Consider the following 21,577-nt stretch of genomic DNA (forward strand, 5'->3'; position numbering starts at 1 on the left):
CACATTTGGAGGTCTCCGGAGGATGGACTTGCTCCCCCATTAAGAACACACCCTACCTGGGCTCTCTGAGTGGCAACCTGCCTTCAGTTCCCCCGACGCCCAGCTCTTCCCCACCTCTGACCTTTGCACTCCACATTGCTCTGCCTGGAACCCCCTACTGCCCTCCTGCTGGTGGCTGGTTGGCTCCCTCTCATCGCCCCGTGTCAACTTAAAAGTCGCTTCCTGAGATGCTTGTGTGACCACGTTCTTTAAACGCAGGTCCTCCTGAGACTGTCTTTCTGGCACTCTATTTATTTCCTTCATCGCTTTTACCGTAACATCCACAACAAGTTTCCTTGTTCATCTCCTCTGAGCACCTAGCTCCCTCGGGGCTGGGCCCCTTTCTCCTACTCGTTTTCTTATTCTCAATGTCCAGCACCGGTTAGGCTCTAAGTGGCTGTTTTGTTTAATGGTATTCATTTTCTACCCCAAAGCTACCTAGGTTCTTACAATTTTTGTTACAAACCCTGGCCCTGACTGGTGTAGTGTGGTGGTTTGGGCATCGTCCCACAAAATGCAAGGCCCCCAGTTTGAATCCCGGTCAGGGCGCATGTCTGGGTTGTAGGTTTGGTAACCGATGTTTCTCTTCCTCTCTTTCTCCGTCCCTTCCCCGCTCTCTACAAAAATGAGTAAATAAAGTCTTTTTTTGAAAAAAGTCACAAACTCCCTTGTGTTCACACCTATACTTGGACAGCTTTGCTAGGGACCCCGGGAGGGTCTCTGCCCTCCCCACTCTCTGCTGCCTATCATGCTCAGAAAGACCCCCATTCCCCAGTGAGGTGCTTTTCGTTTTCCCAGGTCGTCTTCTAACCTCTTCACATTCTTTTTTCCTTTTTCAAGTAAAGGTTTGATTTGCTTTTAGAGAGAGGGGAAGGGGGGGAGAAAGAGGCAGAGGAACACCAATGTGAGAGAGAAGCATTGATCTATTGCTTCTCATATATGCCCTGACTGGGGAGTGAACTTGCAGCCCAGGCATGTGCCCTGACCAGGAGTGGACCTTTCACTCTGTGGGATGACACCAACCAACTGAGCTGCACTGGGCAGGGCTCTTCCCGTGCTTTTTCATCCATCCATCCAGGGGAGCCTGCCTGCCTTCCTTCCTCCCTCCCTCCCTCCCTTCCTTCCTCCCTCCCTCCCTCCCTCCCTCCCTCCCTCCCTTTGGCCTGTTAGTGACAGGCCTGAGGAAAGCAACCCAAACGAGTATAAGACTAGCTCCCAAGTTAAGGAAACAAAGAATCATAGTGTAAAAATGAAATGACCTTGCGTGAAGTCAGTGCAGTAAAACTCAGAAGCAACTGCTCTTCACGGGGGTTTATGGACAGGCTTGGAGGAGTCAGTTGGTCCCCAAAACTGTGTGCAAAATATTGTCTGTCTGCAACAATTCTTTGCAGGGAGACAGACCTGGGTTTCTGTCTGAATCGGACCAGGCCCAGAAGTGTTACATTCTCCAGTGGGTCTGTGACCAAATAAAAAGATTGTGAGCTATTGAGCCCAAGTCCTTGCACGCACCAGACGTCCCCAAGGAGCCTGCCTGGGACGTTCACGTTCCCGTTTGTCCTTCTGTGCCCTGTCGGCCCAGGACCTCATCACAGATGGATGCCCTGGGCACTGGGAGGGAGGCTGCCCAGAACAAAAGCAGGCAGCACTCCCGTCTTCAAGGATCTTGCTTAGCTTTTGAAAAATATGGACAGCAAATACCCTCCTCCCCCCAGCAAAAAAGAAAATTGCCACCTGGTAAATGCCATGACGTGTCCCGTGGCAGACAGTAACTGGACCAGAGTCGAGAGAGAAAATCCCGAGGAGGTGACATTTCAGCCAAGGCCTGGACCATGAGCAGGAAGCACAAAGGGGAGACGTGGGGAAGAGTGTCCGGGCGGAAGGAGTCGCAGCACAGAGCCTGTGGAAGGCAGACGCTGGCGGGTAGGAGCCCAAAGTTAGTCTGCGGTTTGTGAGATTATAGGCGTGTCAAGCACATGAAGGGGCCAGGCCAGAGGAACCAACTTCAGAGTTGGTCATTTACATCTGACATTAGAAGCAGGGATGAGATCTCCCAGGAAAAGACTCACTATAGGAGGGAAGGGATTAGGGCCAGAATCCCAGAGGCTTAGAGAGGAGAGGAGGAGGGCGCCCAAAGGAGAATGAGAGGCCCAGCCAGTGGGAAGGAAGAAACCAGGAACAGCGGGAGGCACGGAAACCCGAGAAAAACCCCATCCAAGAAGGCAGAAGCCGTGGTGCTGCACTTGGTGCCAACTCAGAGTAAGAATAGGGACTCATCCGTTGGCTTTGGTGAGAAATAAGCCGTTGATGTTCTTGGGAGAAACAATGTGGTGTTAGTGGAATCGTGGGGACCCAAGTCTGAGAGGCGGGTTGGAGTGTGAACGGGGCCCAGGAGTGGGAGTGTGGACGGCGCTCTTCAGGTGTTTCTCTGTGACGCGGAGCCAAGGTTAGCATGGCCGTGCAGAGTACGGACACAGGACAGTGTTTGATGAAATGGTTGGTGTACGCCTTGGCCAGTAAAAGGGGGGACGCTGATGGTGTCGAAAGAGCCGGGACAAGGTGTCTTCATTAGTATTGTTCTGATAAAGTGTCCATTAGAAATAAGTGAACATCTTTTTAGATTAATTTCAGAGGTTTTCTGTTTGTAAAGTGTTAGCCCACTCTTTGATACCTGGGAAGAGTTTATCAACGACTTTTTGGCTTAAAAATGGCGCTGTGAGTTTACCTGGGAACCTTAACATCATCATTAACATTGTTTCTGTGGAGAAAAATATGAACAAGTTCTAGAAAGTCTTTGGAATTTGGCCTGTTCAGAAGCCAGGGTCCTATATGACAGGTGAAATTTGGCTCTTTAAAAAACACCAGGCCCTGGCTGGCGTAGCTCAGTGGATTGAGCACAGGCCTGCGAACCAGAGGATCGCGGTTCAATTCCCAGTCAGGGCACATGCCTGGGTTGCAGGCTAGTTCCCTGCAGGCCAACTCCCAGCAGGGGACGTACAAAAGGCAACCATACATTGATGTTTCTCTCCCTCTCTCCTTCCCCTCTAAAGATAAATAAATAAATAAAATCTTTAAAAAAAAAAAAAACACCAAAAGGACCCTTCCCTCAGAGGGCTTGCTGACCTGCCTCCTTTTCTCTGTCCTTTCATTGCAGAATCTCTTAGCCACACTGAGTGTTGTGTTTCGTAGCATGGAAAAACCCTAGCTCGATGAACCTGAAGCTGCAAAGAATTTAGAGGATTTTACATTAAAGATGTGATTCTTACTCTTAACCATATCAAGAGGACTGAGACCGCCTTAAAGTATATTGTCTTGTGCCATAAAGCCCCCCTTGTAAAATTTGCATAATCAAAACTATTATATTTGGCATAGTCGGAGATTGACATAAACTTTTATACAAAGAGAAACTCCATCTGCTCACCCGGGTGCATCTTCTCTTAAAGTCTTAGGGGGATTCAGCAGGTTCCCTCAGGTACCCCCTCCCTCTCCCCTGGCCTCTCTGACCGCACCGCCTGCTAGGGCTCCCCTTACTTCAGTGCTCACCAGGCTCCAGCCACAGTGGGCGCCGGGTTCTTAGAATGAATGTGCAAGTTGTGTCCTGTCTCAGGACTCTTGCACTGATCAGTTCCCTGCTTGGAAGGCTCGCACACCCACATGTTTACAAAACCAGCCCCACACTTCTTCCAGGTCCGGAGTGGTCGTTCTCTCAGCAGGCCGTCCTCAGCCACCCTGTGGAAAATTTCAGACACCACCCTCCTGACAAGTCATAGCTTTTTCCCTATGTGACATTTTCTCCTTAGTGCTTGTCACTAACATATTGCATAATTTGCATTTCATCTCATTTATTTTATAGTTTACTGCTAAATGGTGAATTTGATAAGAGCAAGAAACTTTTTGTCTATTCTGTTGACCTCTGTATTCTCATCACTTAGAACAGTGATGGGTACATCACAGGTGCTCAATAAATATCAGCTGCATGAATGAAGAATGAATCAATGAATCAATGAATTAGACACACCTTCATTTCTCTCCTTGCAGTTAATCTGGATTCTTATATACTATATTTGCTTAACACAAGGAACAACTGTAGCAAACTGGAAAGTTGTTCATGTGTGTGGGTATATGCATGTCTCCACATACATAGTCACCATCCTGCTTCACCAAAATTAGCCCAGACCTCAGCCAGGTTCTCAAACAGGTCATGTAAAGATAAACTCAGTTCCAGAGGCGGTGTGGAAGGCAAGAAGAATGATTTAAAGCATCTTTGTTGGCCAAACTTGGGTCCATCCTGAATTTTTGGTCTCTATAAATCTGGGCTGTACCTGCCTCCCCTGAACTCACCCCTCCCGCCCCTGGCTTCTGCCTCCCACTCCCCGCTGAAGATGCCGAGTTTTTTCTATTAGGGGGCAGTTTTTCTAGTAGGAGGGGCTTTGAGGAATGAGATATGAATGATGGACTTTGGTTGGTACTCCTTCAAGATTACAATCTCTGCTCCTGGACGGGTTTGCTTTTGCATTCACCTGGGAAGCCCCACTAGCCCCCATTTCCTCTCTGAGCTGACCTTTTATTCCCTTTTATTTCCTCTCTGGGGGGAGGGGTGGCTCTTCATTCCCCTTTGAGAGGCTTCTGTTTGCCAAGCAAACACTGACCACACAGAGACCCTCTTGGAACCAGTTATTGCTTCCTCCCCAGACAGGTCACACACACACACACACACACACACACACAGCCCAACACCCTACTCCCCAGGCCAGGGGAAGAGTCTTTCTCAGAGAGTCTTTGAAAGCTCCCAGGAGCCAACTGGTGGGGTTTTCGGAGAGGGGGATAGATATTTTGGAGAACATCTTAATCCTTCATTTTGAAATAAAAGCTTGTGGCTATAACATAATTCTGTGTTTGAATTCTCAATAGTAAAACAGTTGTTCATTGTTCATGGCAACCGTTTACATAGTTCCTTTTGAATTCCTTGATTACAGGTTTTAATAGGGGATTTGCTGGTGCAACCCCTTGCCACCCCAGAACTGGGACTCCCCCCTGTCCCAGCTCTCCTCCCAGCCTCTGGATCAGAATGTTTAAAGTGGCCATGCATGAACTGAATAAAAAAAATAATAAAAATAACAGTCCTTAAAAAAATAAGTGGCACAAGGAATCAATACATATTTTTGCTGGCACTGCATCAAAATGAGTATCACCAGAAAGAAACGTATGTCATTGTTAACAATGCAAATGGATAGCTTTCCCTTTTGGAGTCAGTAGTTATCTTTGTAGGCTAATCATTTCAGTCAGGTGCCCTGCGTTCAACTGTCAATGGAATGAGCTAAGAAATGTTATTATCAGTGATGTTTGCATCATTATTAAAAGCAGCAATTTTGGCTGAAAAGACTTCCTGCAATGTTTCAGCACAGTCCAAGGGGATTTAAAGTATTTTTGCACACTTAGATTTTAATCAAATTGACCTGCCAATACAGACTCCCCTGGGACCACATTGAGGGGCCCTCGTACTCAGTGCTTTACGGTAACAATTTCAGAGTTTGGTGTTAGCGTTTACTTTGCTGAAACTTTTCACAGCTGACTTGATACCAGCACTCCGGCCTGACCTCTCACTCCCTCAGCATTTTATGGGTTAATTTTGTTGTTGGATCAAATTTCTCTCCTGGGCTGGGGATCAGTGATCCCCTTATAGCTGGTCCTTTAGTAACCGTGTAGCCGGGTGCCTGGGACTCCCTGGCCCGATGCGGGCTGGCTCAGCTCGCTGACGAGTTGCCATCGTGAGATTCATTCAGCTTCTTTGTCCACTTTCTATAAGGACCACAATGTAGTGAAATGCTCTGGCCTAGGAATCTTACAAGGTAGGACGATTTCCTAACATCTGGGGCCTGGGGCTGGGTACGGGGCGTGTACTGTCTTGTCGTTCTTTGGATGGTATTGAAAAATCGGGCAGAGCAGCCAGTGGTGCGCAGCTGCTGAAGTCCCCCTGGGCGATGTGCTAGGGGGAGTCACTAGTCAGGACAGTCAGCATCCTTCTCCCTGCCACCCCCATCCCCTTGCGTCCTAACCTTGATTGTTTCAGAGTAAGCGGAGCATTACCCAGATGCCCTTGGTCCACCTGGGCATTTGGGTAATGTCAACATTACCCAGACCATCTTATCAACCTAGGCTACTGATACTAAAAAACTGGGTGTTGATTACCCAGCTGTCTTAGGTCCTTATTTCAGACTTTTTTTGGTGGGAGACGTTTCAGCTTGGTGGGAGGGGGGGAGCTGGAAAGAGGCATTGCCGGTCCCCCACCTCCTGCCTCCTCCAGAACTACTCGTGGTTCTGAGCGCCCTGATTAAAATGACTTGCAGTTGGAGGTTTTGTTGGGAATCTCAGAAGCCGGGTGAACTGCGGTTGTGTTTGCTAATACTGCAAATAACTGTGTGGGTTTTCTCTGGAAACTGGGTTCCAAGAGAGATGGCATGGGAGATTGAAGTCTGAGTACTTTTTTTGTTGGTTAGGGCTGCTATAAAACTGCCCAAAGAGGAGCATTTCTATTTTTAAACCAGACAAGGTGGGGGGAGGAAACCATGTTCATTACCACCTACTACTTGCCAAGCATCTAACACACATTGTTTCATTTCATTGTTGTTGCAAAGCCAGCAATATTGCTCTCCATTTTGAGGCAGGCTGTGGGGACTAAGAGAGGTTAAGTAACTTTCTCGGGTCACACAGCTAATGAGCGGAGCAGGGATTGGAACCCAGGCCCCCTGCACCTCTCTGCCTTCCTTGGTGGGCTTGGCAAATGGCTGGGGGTTTTACCTGCCACTTTAAATGTGGATACTTTTGGTTATGGAGGACTCACCAAAGTGCACGTGATGCAAGCATGTGCCTGCCAGGCGGTTCGATTCTGTTGGTTTCTGGCTGGGAGGGGGCACGCACCAAGAAGCAACTCTGCTTTGGCCTCAGGACCTACCTGGGCACTCTGATCTCTTCAAGGCCCCTGGGCCCTATAAATGGGTTTGTGCTTTTACCTAGTTCAGAGGGTGTGAGAGCCTAAGTGGGAATCAAATCTGGGGAGGCCCATACCTTGGACCTGGCCTTGGGTGGTGGGACTCTGCCCTGGAACTCTAGGGCTTGCCTCCTGAACAGCTGGATTTATTGACTCCTGAAGAGAGAGGTTGCACACTGCATGTGAGTGCTGACCCTCACCAGCACTAGCTGCTTACATGTGCGCTGAGGGTGGCTGATTAGTTAGGGCTGACTGAGTGGTGTTTCTTACCTGAGCTCCCTTCCCTTCCACGTTGCCCCAGAAGGGTAGCTGCAGGGCAGGTCCCTCATGGACTACAAAGTGAGGCCACCTTGGCATTGGGGGGGATGGCCACCTCTGTCAGCTGCCCTGAGGCACTTCTGGTTCTGTTTTGTGCATTCAGGTTGCCAGACCCCCCAGAATGTATTGGAGGTATGGGGGAGCAGGGGAGGTACAGGCGGATAATGGGAGTGCTGGGACTCCACACCTCCCTCCATCTACTCAGGCCAGAGGCAGGCAGCCAGTGCCCTGTCTGGAATTCTTCTCCCACCCCTCTCCTTTGAACTAACTGGAGATGTTTGAAGAAGAATGATTGCATTAAAAAGTGTCCTGGGCTTTGGGTTAACAAGTGGGAGTTCTGAGCTCTTTTATGACCGTGATCCATTTGAAAGTATCTTTCCCTCTGCTCTCAGGTTGAATTAATGAGATTAAGTAGTGCTTGAATTTCAAAATCTGGCAGATCAAAGTTCAAATCCAGCTCCATTTATTAGCTCTGGCACTCTGGGCAGGTGCCTAGCCTCTGTGGGCCTCCCGTTACCGCATCTGTGAAGAGGGGACACTAGTAGCGTGTGCCTCAGGGTGATGGAGCGGAGCGTGCGGGGCTATGGTACATAAGTAAAATGCCTCGCAAGGTGCCTGGAGTCCACTGCTAAAACTCTTCACCTGTGTCCCTGTTCCCTGTCATTTTCGTTAGCTCTCTAAAATATGGCAAAATCTGTCGATGTTTAGGGTCCATGTGTCTTCTGGTAAGTAGAGTACCAGGGTGGGTTTGTTGAGCTCTTTGGCAAAAGCGGCAGCCAGGCAGTGGCCCAAATGTCAGCAGCCCTCTCTAGTGGAGCCTGGGAGGAGGAAGGCTTTGTGTAGCTGAGGTCAGCAGACATGCTGGTGCCTATTGTAACAATGAGGGTCTAAGGCATCTGGACCAGAGTGCTGGGCTTTCCAGCCCAACCAAGCCCCAGGAGCCAAAGGGAGGAATTTCACGCTTACTCAGGGGACCACCTACTTGTTGAAGGAATGAGTTACCAAAATGGGACAAAGGTGCTGTGGGGTGAAACTCAACCCGGGGCATGCTGAGTGCTGCTAAATCCCCTGTGAGCCCTCTTTAGGGGGCTGGTGGTCCCTCTCTCCTCCCCAAACAATTGGCCTTGCACCTGGCACCGTCTGTAGAAGCTGCTTCTCCCCTGGGACACTGTCCATTTATGGCAGCGAGAAGCAAGTTTTTGTACTTGAACTTTATCATCTGCTGCACAGCGTGGGCCTGCATCTCCTTCCTGCAGTCCCTGCAGATTCTCTGAATCCTGGACTGCGGCAGATGAAAGCTGGTTATCTCCTGTGTGCCTGGAGTTCTGCTTTGGTCCCAACAAAAGGCTTGTGAGGGCTGGGCGTTGTTAGCACCGTATCACACAGAGGGCCACCGCATCTCCTGGAGGGGCATCTGCTTTTGAACCGTAGATGGCAGAGCCGGAGCTCCGACACAGATCTCTTTTACTTCCGTCTCCGGAGCTGCGGCTACCTCCTCCGGGAGCCTCCCGGGCTTAGTGGTACTGCAGCCGTCTGCTGGATGAGACTAAATTTACTGGGATTTGAGTCCAGCTCTGCTCTAGCTTTGATTCCAGCTCAAGTTCTGGGGCATTTTGTCTCTTTTTTTCTTTTGGTGCGGAAAACTGTAGTCTTTCTAATATATGTGGCAGGTATTCACTGAATGTGTCAAATGAATAAATAAAGGAGATGGTTGAATATTCTTGGTTCTACATCCGAGCCCAGTTTCAACATTTCCTATTGTTTGGCCTCCGGCCCTCTCCAAGCCTCAGCTGTTCCATCTGTACAATGGGTATAGTATTAGTCCATGTGATAGTGCCTGGGAGAAGGCACAGAATAGCATGTAAATTCAGTGAGCACGGTTATTATTTTGAAATGAAATAGTGCAAATAAACTGTCTGGCACAGCTCCATAAACTTTGGTTAAACTTTGTCTTTGATGCTCATAGACAATGACCAGATAGAAAGTGAAGGTTAGGATTCTTTCTGCAGGAGTCCTGTTGCATTCTTTGATAGTAGGCTATTTTAATAGGCCCCAGTGGTGGTCAGAGATGATGCCCTTGAGAAAACTTCCTGGGGAGGAAACAGTTAACATACCTGTCTGGTGGGAACTGAAGGTAGTCGACCCTTTCCCTTCCCCAGGGGTTCCTGCTGAGCCTCTGGCTGGGCTTGCTCACTCATCCACACCAAAGGATCTCATTCCCGCTCAGGCCCTGGGGTTTGGAGGGAACAATTGCCTTGAACAATAGCCAGAAAACAAGTTCCACCAGTCTGGGCATTTGCAACTGAATGCAGCTGTCTGGGAGGGGGGCGGAATTGGCCGCAGCCCTGAAAATGGGCTCTTCTGGGGTTCTGGAGCAGGACCGGAGGAGTGAGCAGGTAAGCCCTGGACACAGCCCTTGCTGACTCTGCAGCAGGACTTGAGCCACCAGCAAGCAGGCAGAAAGGGGACTGGGGCCAGCCCAGACTGTTTCTGAGGATGGGAGGGCCTCTGGAAGCAGACTGAGTCTTTGGGGCGGGGAATGGAGGGCAGGTGGAGGTGGCTGGCTTTGCCAAGATTGCTTTTCACAACCAGGTACGGTGCTGCATCTCTGCGAACCTGCCGCTGCTTATGCGTGAGCAGAGAGTGGGTGTGTACCTGCCATCTGACTTCTGTGACGTCCGTTAGCATATATCATCCCCTGGAATAAACAGGCATGATCTCACAGGCAGCCCCTCTGAAAAGTGTACTGACCCTCCAGAACCTTCAGGAACTCCGCTTCTCCCGTTCCCCGTCTCTTGCTGACAGCCAGGAACCCCCACACCTGGGCATGTAAATCCCAGTGGGAAAAATCTGTCCAATCATCCCTCTAACCTTGGGATTCTCTTTTGCCGTTTGCTTCATGTGAGATGAAATTATAAATACAATACCACATTCATTCAAGACCGTAGCAGATACCTGTGTCGACTATAGCTACTCCCAGAAGAGCTTGATACTAAAAATGTGTCCAAATTCAAGGTGGTTTTTCAGGGGTCCTGGTGACAGCAGGTTTCCCTCCTCAGTTCCATGGAATGCTCACTCCCCACAACAGTGAGGAAAACAGGGAGTGTGAGAAGCCGGAGTAATTTATGACTCTTTCACCTGCCTTCCCCACCCCCCCACCCCCCCCCACCCCCTCCGTGGCAGGAAGCTAGCTCCTGCTCGGGCTGTGGAAATATCTCTAAGCCCTCTGAGTGGCGTTGGAATTCCTGGCACGGTGATGTCAGTATCTCCTGTAAGACTCTGAAACTGGATCTCCTGGTTTTATGGGCCCTTCCAGTTTTGAGTAGATTTTCTGGTCACTTTTGGAGATCCTTTTCCCTTCGCATCTGTATTTCTCTAGACTTAGTCAGCAAACAGTCGAGGCCTTGAGAGCCTCACCGCTGGATAATATGCTGTTTTGGCCAAGATGGGGTCTTTTTTAGATGCCCTTGGTTGCCGTCAGCAGACGGGGATTTTGAAGCTGATCTACCCATACTCTTTCCGATCAGCTGGAGTTTCATCGTTCCGATGGGCTCTGGGCCCTATGCCTCCGTTTCTTGCAAAGAAAATTGGAATGGCGTAATACATGTGATGTGGCCAGTACGGTGCCTGATACTTGGGAAACACCGTCAGTGGTGGCTACGCATATCAGGCGAGCCTGCATCCTGTGCCTTTGTGGATAAACAGTGTGGTCTGCTGCAGACACTGCGGTGAGTGGGGATTGAAAGCCTCTGGACAAGGGTCCACAGACTGTAATCGCAGGGCCAGTTGGGCGGCATCCGTGAGTGACAAGGCTCGGATGGGCACGCATGTCTCTGTCTGGAGAGGGCAGGCACTGATTGGCTGGCTGATTGTCTCCTGTGTGTAAGATACTGGCACCCACTCCAAATAATCTAAAAGACTGTGGGCTTAGAATAATAATAACCTGAGTGGTAAAATCAGCAGTGAAAAAACAGAGACTAAGAAGTGCAGTTACCCATTTGGCAGCTTCCCCTTAATGGGGGGAGATATTCTGAGGTGGGGGGGGCCTTCAGCATGCCACTCTACCTCGGTTTCAACATTCCTCTGAACTTACACATGTAGGGTGTCAGTTGGAAAGCCGCCTTTGGGATGGCTTTGTCCAGATCTTTCTTTATATGGGGGACTGGGGCCTCGAGAGGAGGTGACCAGTAGGAGGGAGGCCATGGCTGACTCTTCCAGCTCCTTGCCTTTGCCACTTCCTACCTGGGAGGAGAGAGCCCCACGGCCAAGAGTGCTGGAGGGCCTGGGCTGGGGCGTGCTGCCAGGCTGGTGCCTTGTACTGGGGCTTGGCTGGTGGCATTGAAGGGACATGCAAGGGGACTTGAGGGGACATTAAAGACTGCAGGAATGGTGTCTGGAACCAGTGCAGGTTTTGCATGCTGCCCTTTGCTCATCTCCCTATTGTGTATTTTTATTTGTTTCTGAGCTGTGTGTCCTTGTCTTCGACATCAACTGGCCGTGCGGTCAAGGTCAAGGGTAAGGATATCATCCCTGTATCCCCACTGTGTTGCCTGGTGCCAGGCACATACATGGCACTGGTTGAATGGATGAGATGAATGAATGAATTCAAGACCCCTGGCTCAGGATCCAAAAATACTGAGTTTATGAGTCTTCAGAAAAAATAGCGTATTTTTGATGGGATTCCTTCTTTCCACCATTGGCTAAAAGTAGGTGAATGTCATTTTCAAATCTGATCATCACTTACAGCTCCCTTTGTGGCATTATCTGCTGGGCCAGTGGGGGGCACTTCATTGAGCAGAAAAAAGGTACGGGACTGTGCCCTGGCTGGGAAACAGTGCTTTTGTATTGGTGACTGTGAGGAATCATTGGATGCGTCTTCCTGCCATTTCTCCAGCTATCTCAGCCAGAGCATTTGGGGGGCAAATCCACGGTATGCTGTCTTGCGGGGGGTGGGGAGGAAGACAGGGAAAGCAGCTCTGTGTCCCACATCCCTTTCAGTTCCCCGTTGCGGAGCCTGAGTCTGGCGGAGGCCCTGGGTTTCTCTGATTGTTTCTCAGGTCTCTCGGACACAGTGCTGCTTCCACTGAGAGGCTGGGAAGTGGTGCACTGTAGCGCTCGGGTGAACCGGAGTGGGGAGGAGCATCAGTGCTCTCTAGAGTTCATTAATTCTTCTGGTCATTCACGTAAAAATCACTCCTGTAGAAAGTGAAATCCCCTTGAGTATCTTTCTAAAAGTCTTTTTGGTGCCCCCTCAAAAGAGCTTCTTAAGAGTTCTTTAGGTTTTACTATACTACTGATTGAAGTCTTCATTTTTAAACCTAGGCTTCCTTACAAATACCATCTACAAATTGAGGCTTTTGGTATACATTAAGATGACCCCCACTTCTTATCAGTCAGTAATTTATTAATTCAGATTTAACAAATTGGGTTAAAGCAATTAGTACTGTGTGCGAATTTGCGTCACCGTTTTCTTCAATAATTCAGGCNTCCAGCTATCTCAGCCAGAGCATTTGGGGGGCAAATCCACGGTATGCTGTCTTGCGGGGTGGGGGGGTAGGGGGAAGACAGGGAAAGCAGCTCTGTGTCCCACAGCCCTTTCAGTTCCCCATTGCCGAGCCTGAGTCTGGCAGAGGCCCTGGGTTTCTCTGCTTGTTTCTTAAGTCTCTGGGACACAGTGCTGCTTCCACTGAGAGGCTGGGAAGTGGTGCGCTGTAGCGCTCAGGTGAACCGGAGCGGGGAGGAGCATCAGTGCTCTCTAGAGTTCATTAATTCTTCTGGTCATTCACGTAAAAATCACTCCTGTAGAAAGTGAAATCCCCTTGAGTATCTTTCTAAAAGTCTTTTTGGTGCCCCCTCAAAAGAGCTTCTTAAGAGTTCTTTAGGTTTTACTATACTACTGATTGAAGTCTTCATTTTTAAACCTAGGCTTCCTTACAAATACCATCTACAAATTGAGGCTTTTGGTATACATTAAGATGACCCCCACTTCTTATCAGTCAGTAATTTATTAATTCAGATTTAACAAATTGGGTTAAAGCAATTAGTACTGTGTGCGAATTTGCGTCACCGTTTTCTTCAATAATTCAGGCTGTTTTCACAAATTTAACCTACCTAGTTTCCTCGGGCTGGTCGAGTGCCTGGCAGGGTCCATCTCCCAGCCTAGCAGCAGAAACCTCCTGTGCATTTACAGACTCTTACAAATCCACTAATGTTACAAATGCCACAAATTATCTTAAACCCTCCCATTCTTTTCACAGTCTGAGTGTCATTTTCAAATCTTTTCTCTTACAACGCTGAGGTCAGAAATCATTTAAAATCGAAATCACAAGACTTTTTCAAATTCTCTGATATGTCACACACTTTGAAATATTATAAATATGCAGAGATTATCCCAGTGGTCAGAGAACTTCCGTTCTAAAGGTACGTATTAACATTGTGATTTATTCCATCATATCTCTTCCGTTTAAGCCCTGCCAGGGTTTAAAGTTATTATTCCCAAGTAAGAGCAGTAGGCTGATTCCCTAGGTGGGTCCTGGGGTCATGTTCTCCCTGACATTCTCAAGACCATGGTGCAGGGGTGGTCAGCTCATATTCCAGGGTGATCGCTCCAGCGCTGTAGCCGGAAACACGAGTTCTTTCTGCGGTGTCATTGGGGTCCCTCCAGCCTCTTAGCTGGAACTTCATGTCACCATACAGTAAACACACATCCTCTCGGTTTCTTTCAAGTTTTACTGGTAATCAGTTTTTGTAACCTCTTTCAACATTTACTGCCTGACCTGGGTCAGCAGACTTTTGTACCCCGTGCCAGGTCGTACCTAGTTTCCTTTGCCACTTGATTGCTCTCAGCTAATGTCCTTGCTGCCTGAATGGGTTCGGCATGCTTTTCATATTTTTCCTGTCTGACTCTGGGCCACGGGTCTGGAGTCGTTTTACAAACAAATTGCAATTTCCCAATAGTTAGCATGGGTATATGTACCAAGTGGTAAAAAAAAAAAAAAAAAAGGCAAACCAGTTTTGAGCAAAAGAAAGCAGTGTCTTAGTTCTTACACTGGTCTCCCAGGGGTGCTCTGGCTTCAGATACAGCTGGGTGCAGGCACCCATGCGACGCCATTCCTCTGGACCCCGAGTCCCCCTGCCAGCGGCCTGCTCTGGCCGCGGAGGGGGAGGTGACCGCTGACAACTCTGGGCTTCGATTGCCCCTTTTCCAAAGGGGTGTTTCCATTCTCCTCAGCGTCTCCCGTGTGGCCATGGAAGTTGGGGAAATACTGTCGGCACGAATGAGATCGTTGCAGGGCTTCACGGCCGCTAAGATGTGTGTGCGCCACGTGAATGCCTGCGAGGGGCGGGGAAGAGCCAGTGTCCCCTGCATTCCCTCGGCAGGGCCACAGCACCTCGTGGAGCTAGTTTTCCTTAGAATACATTTCGGGGCTCACGAACCTGGTCCTGGTGGATCGTGACAGTTCATGCCCTGAGTTTTGGGGGAAGAGACAAGTGGTGGAACCTAAGTGATTTTGTACGTAGGTTGACTTGGCTGTGTCCCTGAAGATGCACAAGTGAAGGAGACACGACTGGTTCTCCAAATGTGGGGACAGCTTTGGTTTCTGGCACATGGGCAGCTCGGGACACTGAAGCTGCTCTTGCTCAGCGTGGGCCTCCCTTAGGGTCACAGGTTCCCCCACTCCCACTCTTCCGTGGGGCAGATCTCTGGCTTCTCCCCTTTGGGCTCAGGCACATGGATTTCCCGTGAATCAGGATAAGCCTCACGCTGCTCTGGGCACCAAGGGGAGGAATCGTGTGTGCGATCAGTGCCCTGTGCCCTGCTGGAATCATAGCCTGCTGTTCAAAAGCCATGGGGAAGAGTGGGTACAGTTTCAAAGCAAAAACTCTGGGGTTGGATTCATGGGCATCTGTTACTAACTTCCATCCTCCCCCCCTCCCCCCACCGGTCACGTGCCTCTCCCATCAGTCCTTCTTCATCAGATCATAGGAAATTTTAGCCACATTGAATTCCTCACTCTAGACAGCCGGTGCCACAGAAGACTTGTGGGGTTTCCATTTAATTGTGTGAGGAGGTTTGAGTCCTTTTCCGTCTGCTGTGTCATACTCTCCCCAGCCTAGGTTGCATCAGCCATGTGTCACCCCCTAAGGAAATCGAGGCACAGAGTTGTGACCTGTCAAAGAACAAAGCGTCGAGGGAACTGGGCTCCAAATCCCGGGCCGGTGGTGATTCCGCGTCAGAACGTGCCGCCATCTCTCCTCTGCCCTGGATCCCCATCAGGAGCTGTGTAATAAGCACTGATGCTGTGGGAGGTGGGGGGCAGGTGGCCCACAAACTGAGGTCGGCACTGCTGCACATCACCCTGTGGGTGGTGGCAGGGGAAGAGGTGGGCTCGGGTCGGGTAGCGCTTCGCGCCCAGCTCTGCCCTGCATTTGCAGAGTGACCCTGACGATCCTCACTGCCTCAGTTGCCTCAGTAGGAAGCAAGGCTGCCTCTGAGGATGTAGGAGAGTCGGTGAGAATATGTGCAAATGGTGGGTAGTCAGCAGGTGGCAGGTTCTCGGCGAACGGCCATGGTTGTGAAAGGCAGCGTGGCCCAGATCAGGAGGTGTGCGTGTCCTGAAATTAGGCAGTCTTGCATTGTAAGCCCAATTCCAGCGTGGACTGGAAAACACCGGTCAAGGTGCTTGTTCTTTCAGCCTCGACTTCTTCATCTGTAAAGGGGGAGGTAAGAGGTGCCCTGTGGGGCTGGAGCCCTGTGTAATATGTGTAAGGCACCCAGCACTGCCCCTGACACGCGTGTTTCGCTGCTGTCACCAAGCAGCCCCTGCGCATATTTGGGAGGCAGAGCAGACTTTTCTGTAGGGGAAAACTAGAAAATTGCATAAGAGTGTAGAAACAAAGCCAAATTGTGAGACCGTGGAACTCGCTCGGGGTGCAGGGCAGGTAGGGCGGGCGTGAGGGTCTGGAACCAGGTGGAGGCCGGGCCAGTCAGTGGCGTCACTCGAGTGGTTTGCCGAGACCCTGGGGCCTGGGGCCTTCTGGAGCCCGTGCCGTCACCCACACTAAACCCCTTTCTGAGCACTCAGGCTTCCTGCCTTCACCGTCCCTACCTGGGGACCAGTCACATATTTCCCCTCATTTCCGGGGGACCCTCCAGGTGGGCTTCTGGAGGCCAAATAGCAGTGCTGAAGGAAAGGGTGATGAAAACAGCTTTCAGCAAACCTTCGTCATTCTGCCTGGTCCACAGGGCTTGAGCAGGGATCTCACAAGCTGCTGGTACAAACCAGAACTTCTTTTGAGTTGTTGGGGAGTGGGCCTCTGCCACCCAGTGTTTCTGAGGCATCAGGCTGCTGTTTTGCAGACAAGACACCCGTGGAAGGCTGAGGGGAGGGGTCAAGTGGCTGAGTCAGTGCTTCGTTGTCAGCCAGCCCCAGCAGTAGAAACTGGCCTCACACCCCCGCTGTGTGACGCGGAACCTGGTGCATGCCTGCCCCGCAAGCCGAGGCTTCCTCCTGGGAAGTGAGCCGTGTCGTGTCCCCACGTGCACTGAAACTGGACATAAGGAATGCCGTCTGGCGTCACAGAAAAGAGGGTGACTCTGGAGTCATAATGGCTGCATCCAGATCCTGCCCCACCTCTTACCAGTGGCCTGGCCTTTCTAAGCCTCAGGGTCTCCACCTATACAATAGAAAAATAATAGTACTTAGCTATTTCCTCTACATTAAGTAGAGCAGTGTTAAACTCTTCAGCCCCATGAGATTAAATCACCTGCTATGCACCTGCCACCCTGTAGCCAAAGGAGAAAATGCAGCAGGCTTGATAGGTGGGGGAAGGGGTGGCACTGTACATTGGAGACCAGGGAAGAAAGCCTTTCTGAGGGGCGACACTTCAGGTGAGCAGGAAGCAGGGACAAGTGTCCAGGAAGAAGGATAACCAATGGAGCCCTGTCAGCTTAGGAGAAACAGAAGCCCACGTGACTGGAGCCAGTGAGTGATGGAGAGGCTGGCGAGAGACGGGACTAAAGAGGGAGGCGGATCGGAGGGTCTGGAGGGCCAGAGGAAAGAGTTGGGTTTTAAGTACCTGAGAAACCACTGGAGGATATTAACAGTGGGGCAGCGAGGTCTGATTTATGTTTCAGGTACGGTCGCTGTGGGGGGAGTGGACTGACTGGTTTAGGAGTAGAGCCCAGAGCCCAGCTGACCTGCCGGCCAGTGCCTAGGCGGAGCAGATAGCAGATGAACTGGGGGCGGGGGGGGGCAGGTGCACATTGGGATACATGTTGCAGGTTGAGAGGGCAGGAGCAGCAGGTGATGTAAGTGTCTTGGTGGTGTTGGGAGACGGTAAGAAGGGAAGAGAAGAGTCATTGCCCAGAGACTTGACTTGAGGTGGGGGGAGGGGATGGATCAGAGTGGATTCGAGAGTTGGGAAATGAAGCACTCTATTTCAGATGCATCCTGGGATATTAGTAGAGGCGGAGCTACTAATGGCGCTAGCAGGTCCCTGCTGCCTTTTGCAGCTTTCATCCCCTTGGCATTTCATCCAGGAGCGGAGTCCAGCACATTCGTATTGTACTGAGAATTCTCCCTACTTACGGCGACCGCCAAGGAGGGTGCCACTGCTGAATCTTTCCGTGCACCACTCTCATCTCTAGTCTCCAAAGCCACTGCTCCTGCTTAGCCTCGAGGCCTGGGAAGCAGCCATTGACTTCATAAAGTTCCCAGGATGAAGTTGGGGGGGGAGGGGGGAACTGGGTGGTGTTTTTAGCCACTCAGGGAAGCACCCGGCCTTGTGGGAAAGGTCTGTATCAGCTGCTTGCCCCAGCCGCCAGTCCCAAACGACCAGGATGGTGTGTCGTGTCAGTCTGGGGCTTGGTGACGCAGCGAGCCTCCGGGGGCCGTGTGCATTTGCATGTGCTGTGAACCCGCCCTGGTACAGTGTGTGGTTCTGGTGCTCAGGATGTGTTTGTCTTGGCAGCTGGGATGACAGCAGCTCCGTCAGCAGTGGCATCAGCGACACCATAGACAACCTCAGCACCGATGACATCAACACTAGCTCCTCCATCAGCTCCTATGCCAACACACCTGCCTCCTCTCGCAAAAACCTGGATGTACAGGTAAGGCACACGGTCCCTCCCAGGCTCCCCCAAGGGCCCTGCCAGCAGAGAGCCTTGGGCTGGTGGGCCCAGGGGGCCGTTCGGAGTGAGCAGAATCCCCAGGTCTATGAGGCGAGGCCCAGCCTGCTGCTTGCTGCCTGGGCTTTTGTCCCCCAACCTGGCCTCTGCCTGGCATTGGGCAGCAGGCGGCTGGAAGTAGGGGTGGGGCAGCCATGCCACCCTCCCTGTGGTGGCCTTGGTAAAGTCACAGTTCCTTCCTGGACCTCAGTTTCATAATCTGTTTTTTTAAAAACTGGGATGCTGAACCCGGTCTGCCATTCTTAGCCAGGAGTGCGTGTCCCCTCTTCACCATCTCGGGCACGTGTCTGGTTCCTCGGGAGCGAAGGGGATGGAACAAAGACTGGGAGCCCTGAATGGGATGATCAGTGCATGGAGTCCTTCTGACAGTGTGTTATATTTGGCCTACGGTGTGGTTTTTCTTCTTAACTGGATTCCATGTCCAATTTTATGAATTGTGTTATTTTACATGAAAATAAATACACGAGTTTCCGGTTTCTCGTGAAAAAAGTCAGAAGATACTGTCTTCTGGACCTACATTCTCCAAATGGCAACAGTCAGCGATGTCCCATTGCTGGCCCCTTTGGATGGGCCCCCGAGCCCCAGGGCACCCGCTGCCTTACCCTGAGATGTCCGAGTTTTCAGTGCTACTTTAAACTCCCAGGTTTTATGTTTTGAGTGTACTGCTACATTATATTTGCTTTCAAAGCAGTTTCGTGGGGGTCCATTCACTGGCCCTCGTGGGATTTTTTAGTGGTCGAAGGGAAAAGTGGGTTCTCGTAAACTCATTTTACTAGTGGGACAGCCAAGTGCCATCTACACGACAGGTCCCCGAGGCGGGTCTGCCAGCACAAGGACTGGTCAGTCATGGCACTGCCACATGTGGGCTGCCATCTGTTTCACGATGGGTCCCTACCACCCATGGGGCCGTTGCTTCGGGGGAGCCCCTGTGAAGGTCTGATCAGGACAAAGTCTCCCAGGGTGACTGTGTGTGGGGGGGGGGCGGGGGGCAGAACTGACACCACCTCCTTCGTTCACTCCTTTCCACGCTCACTCATTCCCTTCCACGTACTTACTTTCCTGCTGTTTCTCATGCTGGGCAGATGGGAACTGCTTTGGAATCTCTTTGCTTTAAAAGGTATCCTGTCTTCAAGGACAGGGCTACAGCAAGGGCACATCACAGTGTGGGAGTAATTCTGTCCCAGAGAAATACGCATTGCCTGACCTGTGCAATATTTTAGGTGTTGCCTCTGGGTTTGCCTGCGGCTTCTAGGGTTTTCATTTCAGCTGGAACTTCTAATTATTGCTGGAGAGTGAGGATGGGTTGTGGTGGTGGTTAAGGGGGGAAATCTACCCAAATGAAAGGGGCACAAAGTTTTGGGGAGGGGGGCACTGATAATGTTCTGTACCTTGATTTCCGCGTGATAGATGTGTGTGCTAAATTGGTAAAATGTACTCGGGCTGTATACTTACAGTTGTGTACATCGGTATGTGAGTGCTGTACCTCCATGAAAAGCTTTATAATAAGAAAGAACAAACCTAAGCCGCACTGCCCCGGAGTGACCCCCAAATCGTCGGTAACTAGACACACATTAGAGACACCCAGGCTGCCTGTGTTCCTGCACCTGCCCTTGCCGACCGTCTCAGCACCCACCACTGCTCCTCTCCCTGTGGATGCTAATTTTTTCCCAAGATCCATCCTAATTTTATCACATGCCATATGTGACATCAATAACAACTGCCTTCCACAGGGCCTTAGATTCTGAAACGGGGAACCAAGAAACTGCTCATCTGCTGTCTAGTCAGGGGGCGGGCAGGGGGAGGGGGCAGAGGGGAAGGGGGTGCAGGAGGGGACAGGCACCAGCAGGTCCATAAACCAGTCGTTTGCCTTGCGTCTACCTGCCAGGTAGGAACAGCTTGCTCCTAAGAGGCCCGTTGAGCCGGCAGAACAGTGTTGGGAGAATGTCCTTGTCTTTGTTCCCTCCCCACAAAGCCAGACAGCATTGGAATCTGTTTGCCACATGGATACAGAGTTCACATCGGGGATTTACCAGTGATTTCCTATCAGATACTTGTGGGTTTGGTTCACACCAGGCTCCCCTCCTCTTTGACCAGCTCTTTGCTTCCATCTAGCACAGCTCACCATCAGAAAAGGTCCAGGAATATGACACAGACATGTCTTTTGATCAGGATCAGAAAGTTAATTTCAAGGGACCTAAAGGATTTAATATTCATTGGGTTGTTTTTGCAGTGAGACTGCCTGTGTTTAAAATGTTTAAATAAAATCTAAGCAAGTAGGTGTTGCACTAAAACACAGACTTGCACCAGTAGTTTCCAAAATTCCTATTAGAGATGGTTCTTTAAGTGGATTTGTGGTGGCATCCCTTTGTTCCTGTCCAGGGAGCATCTCCAAATATTTGAATCTGTGCAAATGGCAGCCCCCCACCCCGGGCTCCCCTGCACCACCCGGAGGAGTGCTAAGGGCCATTACTCTTCTCTGATCATTGTCAGCATCAGTCGGTGGGAAGACGTGTGCTGCCGCCCTCCCCCAGGGCTCACTCGGGTTTCGTCACATACTGGCTTCTCCCGGATGGACGGGCAGCACAGAGTGTCCCAGACAGGGCATGGAGAGGCAGGGAGAAGTGGCTCAGCATGTCACTGGGAAAACAGGTTGAGGACAGGTCGCCTGCCTAGTTTTCATCTTTGAAAGGCCTCTGAGGAATAGCCAAAAGGAGGTACATCTAAGGAACAAGGCAGTTACGGTCTGGAAAGACAAAGGAGTCGCCTCCATCAGCTGATGGAGAGAGGAGGAGACGCGTCACGGAGGAGCGAGCCACCCTCGGGAGACCAAGTGCCCCCGGCCGTAAGTGGCCGTCTTCCTCTCGGGTGTCGAGGAGCATGGCATGCCCTCATTGAGGCACATGTGCCCGGGTTCAGCATCGGGCAGCCGTGCCCACTGCTTCCCCGCGTGGGGGGCAGAGTCTCCCCTGCTTGAAGCATGGCAGCCTCCTGACTGACTTTCCCCGGGGCTCCTGGTGAGCCCAGATGGGCCCAGGTGGGCAGCC

At 50.8% G+C, this 21,577-nt stretch overlaps 1 protein-coding gene across 5 annotated transcripts in view; it reads left to right on the forward strand.

Annotated features, from left to right (window-relative positions):
* Nucleotides 1-21,577, forward strand: part of NAV2 (neuron navigator 2) — a 370,498-nt gene that overhangs the window by 281,140 nt on the left and 67,781 nt on the right. For all 5 annotated transcript variants that reach the window (XM_037040376.1, XM_037040372.1, XM_037040375.1 and 2 more), the window contains one exon: nucleotides 18,317-18,455. In XM_037040376.1, the coding sequence (XP_036896271.1) occupies nucleotides 18,317-18,455 (139 nt within the window). The remainder of the gene's footprint in view (nucleotides 1-18,316; nucleotides 18,456-21,577) is intronic.

The sequence above is a fragment of the Sturnira hondurensis genome, unplaced genomic scaffold (genome assembly GCF_014824575.4).
Source record: "Sturnira hondurensis isolate 20B ecotype Veracruz unplaced genomic scaffold, ASM1482457v3 Scaffold0002638, whole genome shotgun sequence".
Classification (NCBI taxonomy): domain Eukaryota; kingdom Metazoa; phylum Chordata; class Mammalia; order Chiroptera; family Phyllostomidae; genus Sturnira; species Sturnira hondurensis.